Source organism: Drosophila navojoa, chromosome X (assembly GCF_054131105.1).
Source record: "Drosophila navojoa isolate 15081-1374.11 chromosome X, UAZ_NAV_1.0, whole genome shotgun sequence".
Classification (NCBI taxonomy): Eukaryota; Metazoa; Arthropoda; class Insecta; order Diptera; family Drosophilidae; genus Drosophila; species Drosophila navojoa.
The window spans coordinates 28438992-28454680 of NC_142895.1; the positions used below are offsets into that span (position 1 = coordinate 28438992).

The window sequence follows — 15689 nt, forward strand, 5'->3', positions numbered from 1 at the left end:
CAAATGGCGTGCGATCCGACAATGCCTTCTTGTTTGCCTTCTCGAAATGGCCTTCCGTAAGCAGTTCCCGTAGTACACCTCCGTTTCACTGCTGTTGAAAAACAAAACAATAAAATTGAAATTTATGAACACTAAACTGAATCCAACATAATCCAAATTTTATAGGAACGACATTAAGAGTGAATTTTTATAGATTGTTGCAATTTTAGTCTTAAATTCAATTAATAATTTTTAAATATTCTAAAACAAAGATGCGAAAAAATAAAATAATTTTCATAATTGAGGAATTTATACTTTTTAAATTTTTATAAAATGAATGTTATACATTTAAAAATTAAACAACATACAGAATATATAGGAATGAATGAATAATAAAAACAACAGGTTTTTATTACTTTTCTTTATCAAGAACATATGCTTTCCAGCTCTTTAGTTTTTATTGAAATTTTTATAGCTTACATTTTGTAAAGACTTTTTAAACAAAAAAGTTTTTCGACAGACATCAATTTTGTATGAAACTCTATATGTTTAGGCACGTTTCTTAAATTCTAAATTCTAAAAAAAAAAAAAAAAAAAAAACAAGAATTTTATGGCCTATTGAATAGCGTAAGTTTCGTTGTCTATTTATTTGCTTTTCTCGGTATTTCTTTGGTATTTTTACTAAACTTATTTATGGTATATTCTTTAAGAATTTGCAAATGATTTGCAAAATTTAAATTTCCACCACATAGCGACTGCTGCTGGACGGACTTATCGAGTAGTAGCTGTTCTCTGCAAGAAATTTATGTGAATTAGACGAGACTTTGGGCAGAGTGGGCGGGCGGACTGAGATTCGGACTCGGATCCGGAAGAATTTTGCATTTTACGCACCTTCGTCGCTGTCGAAGCTGTAAAAGTTCTCATCGTCGCGTGTCATCGAGCGTCGGCTGCGGCGCGCCTGCGCCTGCGCACGCTGCGACTGCGACTGCGGCGCCAGCGCCAAAGCTGAGCCGTTGGCGTTCAGCGTGCTGGCCACGGTGGGCGTCGAGCTGCGCCGCCGGCTGTTGCTCAATGGATAGGCCAAAGGCGAACCATATTCGCTGCGACTGCAGTTCGAGTTCTGCCGGTCCAGGCTGAGCTGCTGCTCTGTCTTAGTCTTTGCCGAGTCGTTGTTGTTGTTGTTGTTGTTGTTGCTTGGTTGAGTTGTCACAATATTGGGTATAGCACTTGGCTTGGCATTTGTTGGCGTTTGCTGCTGCTGCAGCTGCTGCTGCTTGTCCGCCTTCGGCTGCAATGGCGATTTCAGCTGCGGCTCCGGCTCTGGTTCGGGATCTGGTTCTGGCTCGTCATCCGCATCGCTGCATGTGGTCAGCTCCTCGCTGTGCATCCGCCTGGCGCATAGGCGCGGCCTGCCCCCAAAGCGCGAGATGAGCTTGTTCACCTTACCCACGTCGGCTGGATGCATCTGCTCGTTGTAGGTGAGCCGCAGGGAGCTTGTCTTGACCAGCGGCTTGGATGGGCGCGTCGTGGAGGCGCTGCGCTGCGGCAGATTGCCAATGGTCGAAGGCGCTACGACTGGCGGTGCAGGGGCCAGTGGTGCCGCTTGCATTGGTGGTGGCGGTGGCTTGCTTATGGGCAGTGGCGGTGGCACTGCATCATATATGGGCGCCACGGTGCTGGGTGGTGGCGGTCGACGCTGCGGCAAGGGCGGCGGTGGCGGCGACTCGGATGGCGGACGTTCCACCAGGCGTGCAAGATCCTCATCCTGGTCAGCATGCGCATTCGCATTCACATTCACATTCGCATTCGCATCCACATTTGTATCTGCATCTGCATCTGCATCCACATCCATAGCTTCAGTTTTATTTGGCACTTCGTCATCATCTTCCAGCGGCTGCTGTTCCATCAGACTCTCGCAGCTGTTGCCAATCTGCGGCGTCTGCAGGCGTATCCTGGTCACGCGCGAGCTGCTGTCGTCCGCATCCTCGCCGCTGTCGCAGCTGCTGCCGGCGCTGATGCGCAGCATTGGGGCGTTGCGCAGCGCCTCGTCGAAGTCCGCAAAGGCGGCGGCGGCGCCGCCATCGCCCTCAAAGATGTCTATGCTCTTGGGCTTGTACAACGCGGGCGCCGGCCAGGCGCTGGGGCTGCTCATCTGCTGCGCCCTGAAGTCGGCTATGATCTGCTGGTTGGACACCCATTGATGCTTCTCCAGGGCCGCGGGCGACGGCACTGGCGGGGGCGTGGCGGCCACCGCCAGAATCAACGTGGACTCGTAGGCATCCGTGTGCTGCTGGTGGATGAGCACGCGCGGATAGTCGGAGGCAGCGGCGGCCAGCTGCTGTTCCACAGTCGCGTCTTCCTCGAGTGATTCGCTGCTCCAGGCAGTCGATGCGCTCGCCTGCAGCGAGGTCAGCGTCTGGCGCTTGACCAGGGCGGTCGGAGATGCGTCTGGCTGTGGCTCCACTTCCATCTGGCCGTACGCGTCATCCGCGCACACATCCTGGCCGCTGTCCTCGCTGTCGCTGCTATCGGTGTGGTGATAGGTGGCCTCCAGCTCCTCGTCGTCAATCTCGACGGGCTCGCGGCCAACGGTATTCGGCTTGTTGCCCGCCTCAGCTCGGTCAGCGCCGGAGCGCTGAAAGAACTTGAGCTGCTGCATCTTCTCGTTCAGCTTGGTCATCGTGCGCTCCAGATGGGCGCCCATGCCGACGAAGCCAAAGGCGGCGCCACTTGGCTGCTGTGCCGCCGGCTCCTGGCTGTCGCTGTTGCTCTTGAAGCTGCGGCGCCAGCGCTGCTGCAGCTGCTCGCTGGAGGCAAAGCGGCGCAGGCGCGCTCGCAATGTGTCGCCAGTGCTTGAGCGTGTCTTGGACTTGCGCTGCTGCTGCTGCTGCTGCTGCTGCTGCTGCTGCTCTTCGTCGGAGTCGGAGTCATCAGCGGTTGGTCTGGCGGCCGGCCGCTGCACGCGCTTGATGGACTTGCGCAGTCGCTTCAAATTCTGGCGAACTGCCTGGCGAACGGCCTGCGGCTGCTTTGGCTTCTGTGGCTGCTGCTCCTCCGCCTGATCCTCCAAGGGCATCGGCAGCGGCGGCTGGCGCACTCGAGCGAACCGGGTGGCGGCTATGCCCGTCTTCTTGCGCGGCACCGGCGGCACTTGCTGCTGCTGCGGTATAGCCTCCTCCATGCCGCTCTCGTCGCCGCTGTGCTCGGCGACGCTGCGTCGATGCTGTGGCAGCGCCTGCTGCTGCTGCTGCTGCTGCGCCTTTAGCGTGTTCTCCCGGGTGATGGGCAGCGTGCTGATGTGTATGTCGTAGTTGTCGGCTATCTGGCGGTCGCGGCGGGCCTGCGCCATCTGCTCGACGCGCCGCTCCGCCTCGTATTGCTCCACGTAGCGATCGACCTCGATGCCGTCGCGCCGGACGACTGTCTGCTTGGCGAACAGGTGCTTCAGCCGCAGCTCGCTAAGGCTCTTGTAGCCGCGCTGCAGGCGCTGCGTTAGGGTGTTGCTGCCGCTGTTACGCAGCGTCGGCGTCGGCATTGCCGCGTCGCCCGGGGCCGGCACTTTAACGGGACTAATCGGGCGTGACACGCGTGCTGCTGCGCCATATGGTGCATAGTAGTCGTCGTCCAGGCTGCCGGCGCTGCGGTAGGTGCCGCCCGCACTCGGCTGCAGATGCTGCGGCGCCACCTGGTCGTGCTCGTGCTCGTGCTCGTGCATCAGCGAACTAATTGTCGATATGCGCTGCGGCGTCCGATTGATGAACTGTGCCTGCGCCATGCCCATGCCCATGCCCATGCCCGACGCCTCCGATTGCAGCTCAGCAGCTGTCGCAGCTGGCGCCTCCTTGCCGCTGCTATTGGCGCGCGAGCCGCGGAAGAGGTGACGTGCAGCGCGCAGCTTGGGCAGAGACTTTGGCAGCTTCAGCTGCGGCAGCGATGTCAATTTGGCTGTGGAGCACAAAAAATAAATAAAGTATAGATAGATTGAGAAATATAGGTTGAATTCGCCTTGATCGTCATTTATGGTTTGATCTAGTTCAAATAGTTCAAGTACGGAACAAGTTCACACTATCGACAATTGATATCAATTTATTTACCACATCTGATGAGATCGATCAAAAGATACAAAAATAAAATAAAAAAACATTCAGTTCCGCTTCGTTTTTGAGCATCTCAAACTAGAAAATGAAGTGTTTTGCATATTTTTATATTTTTGCTTTCCATATCCGACTAGAAGCACCAAATTTTATTTTATTTTTTATATTTTGAGTTTATATTCGACTAGAAAATACTTTCACTGCACTACAACTTTAATGTCTTTGTGACAAATTAGATTTAGATCTTGGATTCGTATTTAGAATTTACGAGAATTTTATGTTTGAATTATTGTGCTTTAACCACTTGGATACTCATAGAAGATCGAACTAGAAGTTTCGTTTATCTACTATCCAAGCTCAACTTTTTCACGCATATAGACAAATGGACAGCTATGAGTGGATGATGCTTTTAATATCTGTTCCAATTCAGATACTTTGTGTAATGGTAAACCTCATGTGAACTAGTTTATTTAAGAAGTTGTATACAGTTGTCAACTTCCCAAACTGTCTAACACTTGCAATGCTCACGGTCTATAGCATGTGAACTAGTTCATTTAGGCAGCGAACTCAAGTATTCCACGGATATGCGCTCCCTCAAACTTGCTACGACTGCAGTAATCATCATGTGAACTAGTTCGCTGTTGCAGTCAGTGAAAGTGCAAATACTCCAAAGTCAAATACTGCTTAACACTTGCAATTAGCATGGGCTAATGCACGAACACCGTGTTTAAGTCTAAGTGGAAATACTCATTAGATGCAATGCAATGCTAACCTTTCAGATTCTCGACATCCAGACGCTGGCACAGATTGCGTAAATCCATAATGCCCTGATGACTGTGACCGCTCCGCTCCGGTGGCTGTTGCTGAGGCTCCTGCTGGTGCTGTAGATGGCTCATCGATGCAGGTGTGATGTACTGGCTATTGCGATATTAGCAATCAACGTCCGTTGCAGTGCAGCATTTTTACCAGTTTGATGTGCAGCACGTTGTTGGCGTTCACAGACAGCTCGGTACTGGAGAAGATCCGTCCGTCTAATGCTAATTCAATTAGCGTTCGCTTCTAACCCTTGCTTTCTGGCATTCCAATGCTAACTTGCCCTCGTCTCGTATTGGCCCTGTCTGTCTCTGGGTCTCGCTTTCTATCTCTCTCCTCCTCTCTCTCTGTCTTTCGGGTTGTCTTGCGTTGCATGTTGCCGTTGCCGTTGCCGTTGTCGTTGTCGTTGTTGCGTTCTCGCCTGACACATTTTCCATTGAATGGCATTTGGGAATTAGGTCTATGACGACGACGACGCACAGCACCAACAATTCAAGCAGCCCCCATATCATCAGACCCAAACTATTTTTAGTGTATTTGTGCGCATTTTGCAGTTGATTCATTGACACTTTCAACATACCCTGACCAATAGTTGAAGGTGGGTATAAAGGACTTTTATGTCAATAAAAACATTTTATCAAACACTTTATATACTCTTTTAAACTTACTTTTTCGTCAAGTATCGTTGATTAAAACCCATTAGTGTTGAATTTTCTTTTATACATTACGACTTCATATTGTATCTATAGCTATCGAGTGTTTTTGTACTTGTATCGATTTTTCCTAATAAAGAAAGTAAAAGTAGTCTAAACCAGCTTTATATATCCATTTAATTTATAAATTATAATATTTTAGCTACAAAACCTTTTAAAAGCGACTGTGAACGAGTCTTAAAATCGGTTTATGTTAGTTTTTATCACAGAAGCATTTAAATTTTTCTTTTGTCGATAGATAGATATGTATTTTTACTACAAACTACATAAATGTCGATTTTGATTTTTTTTCTTTCTTTCTTGCTTACTCTTTTATAATATCGATAATTATCGATTTATGCACAGAAACAATCAAAAGCATTCAAAGTCTAAGAGAAGTTTACTTTAACCAGGATATTTCTAGGGATAGAGAAAGGGTAGCAGCTAGTCATGGACCACCCACCGCCTCAAGCACTTTTACTTATTTTGAAAATCGTTTTTTCGGTTTTCTTCTCTCTGCCTCTGGCGCTGGGGCTCGTCAGTTGTTGACCACTTCCGATGACAGCAAACGTAGCTGTCAATTTGTCGGTTTCTCGGTGACTGCTTTTTTTTTTCTTTTTTTTTTTTTTTTTTTTTTTTGTAGCACCCACAAAAGTAATAATTGCAATTATCGATTTTTAAGCTCGGCCTCTGACGGTCGTCGCTTGTCATTCACATTTATCGGTTTGTCTTTGGCTAGGTGATTCTGAAACATTTCGCCTCGCGTTGGGTCTGTGTGACCGCAAGTCTAATCAAGCGATTACACGGATCACCTAGATATAGACCGTTAAGCGCACATTCAAGGGAATCAGATTTGGAATTGAATTGAAAGCAAAATTGATTAAAACAAGACAAATTTTTCAACTAAACGAGCTTCTATTACTTGAAAAAAGGTAAATAATGCAAGATGATTTCAGTTCGTAGGAATCTTATCTTTTCGATCTATATGTGATCTATATTAAATGAAAATAAATCAAGAGCTTGCGCGATGTCAATGAAGCTGTTTGTATTTCTATTAAAGCTTGAAGCTTGTAATTATATGATCAATTCTTAAGATTTTGAGAATAAAAATGAAGCGTACCTTCGAGACTGGTATGAACATTAGCCTATACAGATGCAAAGATAATTTCTGTGAATCATGTGCATATATTCGCCAAACGTTACATATATATTTCAATATACCAAATATAGATTTCGTAAATAAAAAGCAATCTGTTAAATAGTAAACAATATTGATATAATTTTTAAAATTAAAACTAAAAATATCTGACATTATAATAATAACATATCTTCTCTACTCTTCTATTTGCAGAAAACACACACAACAATAGCAATAAGAAAAGAAAACAATATCAAATAAACTTTTACGACCGTCAGCTATTTACAGTATCACTATTATAATAGTTATTAGGCAAACGAGGAACGTTTGCCGTTTAAGTGTGAAAAAGTGGCTCAATGTGTCCTCTTCTTCTTCTTATTCTTCAGCAATCGTGCATGGAAAGGAAAAACGCTCACTTGGATGCAATTTTCATTAGTGAGAAAATTGTGAGAGCCTAAGCAAGAAAGAGCGAAGCGAAGGAAAAAGAAAAACAACAAAACAAAAGCGAAAAATATAAATAAATAGAAAATAAAAGAAAACATTCCAGACACAGTACAATTGCAGCACGACGAAATTGACAATACAATTGCGCTGATAGTTGTAGATCCCAGGTTTCGCAGAACGGGGCACCGACAGTGTGTGGGTGTGTGCCAGTACATGTGTTAGTGTGTGTGTATGTGTGAATCCACAACAACAGCAGCAGCAGCAGCAGCAGCAGCAGCGACAACAGCAACAACAACAACAATTGCAGCACAGTTGAACAACAACTAAAATGCGGCGGCAGTCAACGATGCTGGCCGCGATATTACTGGCTGCCATTTTGGGCAGCTCAACGGCAATGAGTAAGTCGAAAGTCCAATTCCAATTCCGATTCCAATTTGCATTTCAATTCCAATGCCGAACCCAAATCCCAATCAGTAACCCATGTCCACCAACTGAGTAATCTGCATCTAATCTCTAATGAAAGCAATTGAGTTCATAGCAGATCTCAGGTTCAGCTTTCGTTGCAGCAGTTCTGCTCTTTAAGATCTTTGATCGATCGATTGCTTCGAAATAGATCATTTTTAAATGTTCAAGTTCTGTTCATATCTGAATATTTAATATCATCCTTAGATTGTTTATTAGATAATGCCCTCTTAATGATCAATCAGCTATGCTACATTTTATACCCATGTGATTTGACCCGCTGAAATCTTATTAATTCATTCTTTAGTTTAGGTTTTTCAACTACTATAGAATATACTTGTGTGTCTTAAAGCTCTTGAGAGCCTTTAAATTTATTTGGTAATTGCAGCATAGGCTTTCATTGTTTTTCATATTAAGCATATAACAAGCCTTTAGAGTCGAACAAGTAATGTACATTAAAGCTTATAGACGCTTTTCAACTTCATGGGTAATTGCTCAAAAATATTTTAGTACAGTATTTTCTGACAGCTCTTATAATATTCTCCTATATTAAATAAGTCCAAGCTTTATCTTCCGGAAAGTTTATTAATCCCTTTATAGAGAGTCAGCAGTCTTACAAATGTATCTTTCTTTTGTAACTTCAATTTTTCTATTCGATTTGCGCAATCAATTTATATAATTGATCCGTACCTTTTAATATTTAACTTCAAGCATTTGCTTGTGCTTGAGATCTCTTATATTGAACTATTCTTAATAGAAGTGGTAGATGTTAAAACTCTATTTATATACTCTTTTTGAGAGTAGACGAGTTTGACAAACAATTTTGTAAAGGCCCACCTGAGGCACTCTCCCAATCGAGCACTATTGAGCCATAAAAATAGCCACCGACTGCGACAGATTTCGTTATAAATAAATGTGGAAAGCTGCTTTATAAGTGGACTAAAGAGACTAGAAATAGAGCGTGCCAGAGAGTGAGATTTACGTCCTAATTTATGTGCCAAATTAGTGAAGTCTGTCCCTCCCCCTAGTTGCGCGAGCGACGCTATGCGCAATAGCTAAACTGACGCTGCTGCTTCTCCTTCTTTTGTTCTCTTCAGACAATTCCCCGCCGCGGATCATCAAACAGCCTCCCACAGATGAGCTGCTTTTCAAGGTGGCGCAACAGAACAAAGAGAGCGACAAGCCATTCATTATTGAGTGCGAGGCCGATGGACAACCGGAACCGGAGTAAGTACACATTGCATATGATATTTTATAATAACATACATATATGTATATACGTATAATACACATGATTGTCCAATGCAAACACATTCCGTTTTCTAAAATTAGCATAGATCAAGTATTTGGCAATTTACATAAATCAATTTAAAGCAGGCCCATGCCAAACAGCATTTCTTATAGAAACTGATTTAGTTTTTCCCCCTCTATCGCAGTCTTCTTAAACTATATTTATGTAGTCTGCATGTTTATCCTCTCTTGTTTTCTACATTTCGAATGTCTTCGGCGTTCGTTTGCTTTTAGATTCGGTTTCTAAATTTAATAAAAAATAAAAGCAATTCACATACATATTTATGAATAAGTCTCTTCAGAACTATGTATTACAGTAATATTCCATTTGGATTTCATTTGATATATTTATTCCAATTGGAATCCTCTTAAGATATTTTTACAAACATGAAACGTAGAGTGATCTAGAATATGGTTTCATTATTTAGTCTAAATACCCTTTTTTTTATTGGAGGAATAATATTATACATAATTTGTATTCTTAACTATGAAAATCTATCAATTCAAAAAAATAATTTTTCGAATAGAGTATCACTAAAGTCAATATAATATTAATATAAAAAATATGTATATACAAGGAAATTAAATATATATATTTAATATATTAAAAAATCAGTCAAAATTGTAGTATTTACAACATTTTCGAGAATAAGCTAACTGCATCGTACGCCAGGTGGCGCCTGGTCGGTGCAATTGATGACTTCATTTGCTGACTTCATTTCATTTCCCAATTAGAATTTTCACTGTAGTTTCGTGCCTTGACCCATAAAGAGGAAGAAACGAAAGAATATAATTGATGCAATTTATTTTCGTAGCACTAAGTAAATGGTTTTACTTAGACTACATACATATATGCCAGATGTTAAAGAAAAGTTGATGATTAAGTCGAATGATGATGGGGGCATTCCATGAATTTCAATGACTCACATGTGTCTGCACATGTCAAAAAATTAAAAGTCAAGTTGAGCTTTTTTCCTCCTCCTCTTCTTTCGCTTATTTAGAACCTGTTTGCAATAGAAACACGTTTCTATATGTGTATGTGTGTATATATTTATGTTACATTTATTATGTACTTGTCCCATTCCATTGCATTTATTCATTTCGAAAATGCGGAATTTCATTTTATTTTGACGCGCTTGGACGATGACCTCATTTGTGATCTGAGCAACAAAAAAATAAAAACACGTAGGCTTAAATAGAAGAAGTGCGTGACGTGTTGTATGAAAATATGAAAAATAGCTAAAACGAAAATAGTTTTTCCGACAGAGCAGCAGCAGCAGCAGCAGCAGCAGATGTCAGCCCAGCGTTCGCTCTCCCTCGATCGCGCTCTCTCCCTCTCCCTCTCTCTCTGTGCCGTTTAACCTCTGCGAGAGAGTTGGCAATGTGTAAAAACACAATTTCCACACGCATTTTCCTTTTCTTTTTATCATTTATTTTTACAACTGCTCGTCAAATGGGTTAATAGTGGAAAAACTCTGTGTGTGTATGTGTCTCTGTGTGTGTGTATGTGCTCGGTTTTTGGGCCATGCCGATGATGTTCTTGCTGCTGATGATCATCGTCTGCCAAGCTCTTCATGATGTTGGCAAATGAGCGTGCTGAGCAGGTACGAATGATAACCAGTTTGACCGGATGGTCCGGCACGCTTAGAATATACGATTACACACATATCACATATATATGTATATATATGTATATAAATCTTGTTAAATACTAGTATATAGAAAGCGCTATGGGCATTACGTAATGCCAGCAAAATGAGCTGCTCGCTACAGTTGGCTTTAATTGCTTCGCATGAAGATCAACACGAATGACCGGCAATTGCAGCGCCATCTGGCGGCACTTGTTATGTTCTCACACTTCCCAATGAATGTGTCAACGCCTGCTAGCGTCTTTATGGAAATGTCTCATTCCAATTTCCCTCTTGCCAACCAATTGCCGATTGCTATTGGCAATTTATTGAAGTTGGCTGATTTTGCATTTCAATTTGCAATTTCATTTGATTAATTTCTTCTTCGCTTGCGAAATGTTCATTGACACAAACGGCTGAAAGTAAAAGTTGAGCCGATTCACTTAAGCTTAACAATTGTTTAATTGCACTTGAATGACTTAATTGTGGGCTATCACAATTACTTAAAAGCTGATTCAACTTAAATGCGCTTAGATTACAAAACGTGAGTGAATGCATGATAATTAAATGAAAGAGAATGATTTATAATCATCAATGTGTAAATATGTGCGTGACAATAGTAAATATGAGTACGAATCTTTAAGTTATCAGCATTGAGCGGAGTAAATTTGAAAATATCAATGGCAATTGATGCCTTTAAGAATACTGAAAACTAAGCTTATTTTGGTTGAGGAAATTAATTTATGTAAGCAAGTATTAACGGACAGCTGGATAGGAGGACGTCTATAACAACATATTTTCTTATTCATAGTGATAACGGTTGTTTGATCTGCTACAAAATTGTATTCACTTTATATTCATTTAAACTAATACCGTTTTATTAAAAAGTGACAACGCCTACTTAGGCAAATTCGTATATCAATATATATAAATGATGCATTTCAGAGATCAGCATGCATATGCATATATTTGACTCAGCATTTTCTGACCAGCTCAACTTTTTGAAACGCAATTTAGAGAATTAATTCCAAACTTTCTATGCCAATGATATCAAATCGATTTTGTAGGTTACTGCAACTCATTCATAATATAGGTCGCTGTATTTTTTACACACAGAAATTACTAACAAAGAGAGAGAGAGAGAGAGAGATTATGGAAAGTAAGTAATTAGAACGGGGCGTATGCGTAATAAAGTCGCCCATAGTTCAGCTCACAATGGACTCACGTCGGCCTCTCACGTATCGCTCGACTCGAACTCTACGCCTCTGTGATTCAGCGTGACATACTTAGGTTATTGTTGTTGTTGTTTTTGTCATTGGCTGCTGCTGTTTTTCACTAATGTGCATCACACACTACACACACACACTCGCACACACACATAGGTATATATAATATATGTACTCTATTACTGCTGCTGCATAGCGGCGCAATGCGTGCACAGCTATTTATAGAACGCCCAAGTGTTGATATATTTTTCAATCGTTTGCCATGCGTTGCTAAAGTGGGCAATATAATATTTTACGTCTAGAAAAGATTTTGATCTCAAAAAATAGATAAATAGATATAATTTAGTTTATGTAGCCAACTATATATAGACTTATACGAATATAACCAAAAATATAGAGATGCTTAAGTTTAATCAAAAGTTAAATAAATAGTTGAATGATTTAATCATATAATTTATTATGTTTAACAAATATTTCAAATAGAGGTAAATTCTCTCTTATTGTAATATAATAGCCAGTATATGATTTTTACTGAAAGCGTTGTGTGTATCTTCATAAAGTTTTCCTTAACTCTGCTGCTGCAATCAGATGTCTATACTCAACCTTAGATAAGGCTTTTCCAAAAAGCTTTTCAAGTCAGGGCATTTCATAGTCGACTGCATCAAGAGACATGGACAGCTATTCCGCTTGCTTGTTTACTTTTGGCTTTTAGCACTTCGTTGCTAATAAAATTATAATAATAATAAAACTGCTATTCAATATGCACCGCACAAATGTGGATAGTGCGTGGGCGTGGCAACCTTTATTTACCTTGTATTGCAGCAAGTTGAAAAGTTGTATGTGCGTATATACTTTATAGGCGTATACGTATATACTGTAACTATGTATGTTTATAAAATACTTATATATGTATATTTGGCCCATTTGCATTCGAAAAGTATTGCTGTGGCCCAGACCAACGAACGTGACAATCGAGAAATTCTGGCAACCCGATTTGATATGCTTCAAATGCCCAATAATCAAATACTTATAATACTTATGGCAAGCAGTGTAGGGCGTTGAGCGGAAACAGTGCAAATGATTAATGCTGCTCGAATAGTGATTCTCGATATTTCAGTTGCACTTCAAGTACGACACTTGAGACTATCGATGATTGGCCTTGAAGAGCAATGATGTGCACTGAAAATAGCACAAATGCATTGAATGGGCTCCAAAATTGAAAGCTTTACGCAAATAGTTATTAATAATGTAATAATTCTTACTTTTGTTCTAAAATAAATATAAATATAATAATAAAAGTTCTATGAATTTATTGCTGAATCTAAAATAAATTTGTATGTGAGCTGTTCACTGTTGCTGGCAATCCTTTGTCAGCATAGAATAATACTGATCACAACTGATAGTCACACATAATGAATAATAAATATATTTATTGACATACAATATATATACACATTTACATAATCGTCTGCATTGTTTCGAGTCAAGTGCAAAATAAATATATGAAAACCAGACATTTCAGGTCCATTCAGCCGGGCAGCTTCAACTATTGTATCGCGTATCTCGTCTATGCCATGTGCGTGCGTGCGTGTGTGCTGTCTCTTTGTCTTAAAAGTTCCCCAAACTTGTCTGCCGTAACTTTTTAAAACTAGTTCTTTTCGTGTGGGCGTGCGCGAAACAAAGAGGAAAAGAAAAAAAGAAAAAAAAGAAGTTAAAATCAACAACTTCTGTTGAAAGTTGCAAACATATGTTGGCATCGTCAACTGCTGCTCCTCCATTGATTTTTGTGGGCAGCACTTCAGAGGCGAAACAACTCCGCGGTGCTGCTCCGTTCTGCCTGCCTCAGGCAGTGTAGCACAAATTACGTATACGTCGCGTTGATGTCAGCAACAGACGTTTCCATAGCAAAGCACGGCTATCCAATGCCCTGTATTCATTTCGGAGATTTTGGTAAATAGATAATCAATGTCCTTTGCCTTTAAAACATGATTTAATACATCAAATCAAATCAGTGTGACTTGGACTATTATGAAGTACATAGGCTCCAAGTTTAGTGTATTTTTGTACAGGGTATATTTCCAGTTCTCTCGAGCGTGTGTGATAGTGTGGCTGTGCTGGCTCCTGTAGGAGGCAGCCGCAGCTTCATTGATTTTTCACGCTCGACTGCGGCTGCTGATGTCCTTGGCTGTTATTTTTGCTCCTTTGGCGCCGTTACTTTGTTGTTATTGTTTGTTTTTATAGCCGCTTCATGTATATTAATGAGCCTGGTCTCGACCAACTGGCGCCCTCTAGCCAAAACAAAAAAAAACAACAGCAACTGTATTTGAAACTTCACAAAAGTGCAGCACAAATGCTGCGCGCTTTGAGCACCCACAAACAACTACCCCAAATAAAAGATTCAGCTTTGAGCAGCCCCTGCTTGAGCGTGGAGCACACAGACACTCACACTCACACGCACACATTGCCCTGCTACACCACCCATGAAATGTGCCTAGTCCATTGTCGTTGTCGTCGTCGTCGTCCATCGTGATTAAAATCAACTTCATCAGCGCATTTTACCATTTTTGGAACGCCTCAAGCGCAACAGCAGCACAAAAAAAAAAAAAAGCGAAGCAAAACTGAAACAACTTGAGGGGAAATTGGTAGACAATCGCTGCTAGACTTTGAGATGCTCTAATCTAGGCGATCAGGAGGAGTAGTAATGATTTAGATCCTCAATACTTCCCAATTTTTGACCAAATTTGAGCTCTTCTAGCTGACACTCTGAGGACGTAATTATGATCATGGTTAAGCTTAGCTTCCCAAAATGTTTAACAATATTTACCCATTGCAGTGCAGGGTATAAATGGCATGGGCCGAGCCGCCCCCACAACGTCGCTCTGGCTGGGGGAGCTACTTCCACTACTTCCGCACATGATTCATGCGTATCAATCAAACTTTAGCACAAACGGCGCTGTCATTTGTCATTTTGTTGGCTTCGACTTTTGGTAATTGGGGCGGTTAAGCTACCACACAGACAGACAGGCGTATATATGTATATACATATAAATATATATGTATGCATATTCTGTGTGTGTATACATTGAGTGTATTGAATTTCCGTGCAACATTTGCTCGCAAATTGAAGAAAATCGATGAACTGCGACGCAGAAATGACACAGGCGATTGCTTAAGCAATAAAGTTGAGTTTATCTAGCGCAAGGAGGTTGCAAAAACTTTTCTTGCCTTGGACTGGGCCTGAAAAAATAAAGGGAAACACATTAAAGAATTACGACATCAATCTGTAAGAAGACTTGAAATTTAAGTTGCTTCCATGCTAAATATACTTTTAAAGACACCATGCATCACACATGAAAAAGCACTGTATAATGGATATGTAACATCTATTGCACAAAACTCGCAGCTCCAACGAAGCCTTTAAATTCCCGATGCATTACGAAGATAGAAAGTTTTCTGCTGCCTAGAATTTGGGAATCGTGAGCAGTAAAGATCCAGCTGCGATTGTATATCGTGATATCTTGAATTTCGGTGAGCAGAAGCTCGCTTTTAACTGTTTACCGTCTTTTGTGTAACAATTCCCACGTTGTGCAATGCCGCAGTTGTAGCCCTCTTGCTGGCTCTTCTCCTTCCTCTAGGCTCTTCCTCATTGTTCTTTCGGCATTTCTTCTGCCTTGTGTACTTTGCCGCCTTGCTGCTTTCTTCGCCCTGACTCTTAACTCATTATAATTACCTCCATGTTCTGCGGGCACTGTTGCCGGGAAAGTTATGGGTCAAGTCTATCGTGTATGCCCATTGCATCATTCTGGGCTCTTTTATGACCGTTGAGCATTGTGAGAATTCTAATGTCGTGCCCTTAAACCGCAAAGCAGCCAGCAATAAAAAACTGTTGTCGTCTACCATACATATCCAAAATTGTGTGAGCC

The 15689-nt window shown here is 41.8% G+C and overlaps 2 protein-coding genes across 5 annotated transcripts in view; one reads left to right on the forward strand and one right to left on the reverse strand.

Moving 5' to 3' along the window:
* Nrg (Neuroglian) overlaps window positions 1–15689 on the forward strand; it is a 44442-nt gene that overhangs the window by 11900 nt on the left and 16853 nt on the right. For all 4 annotated transcript variants that reach the window (XR_003980400.2, XM_030386787.2, XM_018108694.3 and 1 more), the window contains exons 2-3: window positions 7103–7558; window positions 8720–8849. Coding sequence is in view for 3 of the 4 variants with exons in the window: in XM_030386787.2 (XP_030242647.1) it covers window positions 7489–7558; window positions 8720–8849 (200 nt within the window). In the remaining variant the exon portion in view is untranslated. The remainder of the gene's footprint in view (window positions 1–7102; window positions 7559–8719; window positions 8850–15689) is intronic.
* On the reverse strand, window positions 429–5188 carry PIP82 (photoreceptor-related protein PIP82). Its single transcript, XM_018108695.3, has 3 exons — window positions 4846–5188; window positions 871–3924; window positions 429–771 (listed from the first exon to the last, which is right to left on the reverse strand). The coding sequence occupies exons 1-3, from the start codon at window positions 4967–4969 to the stop codon at window positions 713–715; spliced, it is 3237 nt and encodes a 1078-aa protein (XP_017964184.1). The 5' UTR covers window positions 4970–5188; the 3' UTR covers window positions 429–712.

Bases quoted from the DNA above. Each gene is read 5' to 3' on its own strand.
- PIP82 (XM_018108695.3), bottom strand. From the start codon at position 4,969: ATGAGCCATCTACAGCACCAGCAGGAGCCTCAGCAACAGCCACCGGAG. The intron at 3,925-4,845 runs GTTAGCATTGCA...TGTGCTCCACAG, and splicing joins GGATGTCGAGAATCTGAAAG to CCAAATTGACATCGCTGCCG. The intron at 772-870 runs GTGCGTAAAATG...AATTTCTTGCAG, and splicing joins CAGCTTCGACAGCGACGAAG to AGAACAGCTACTACTCGATA.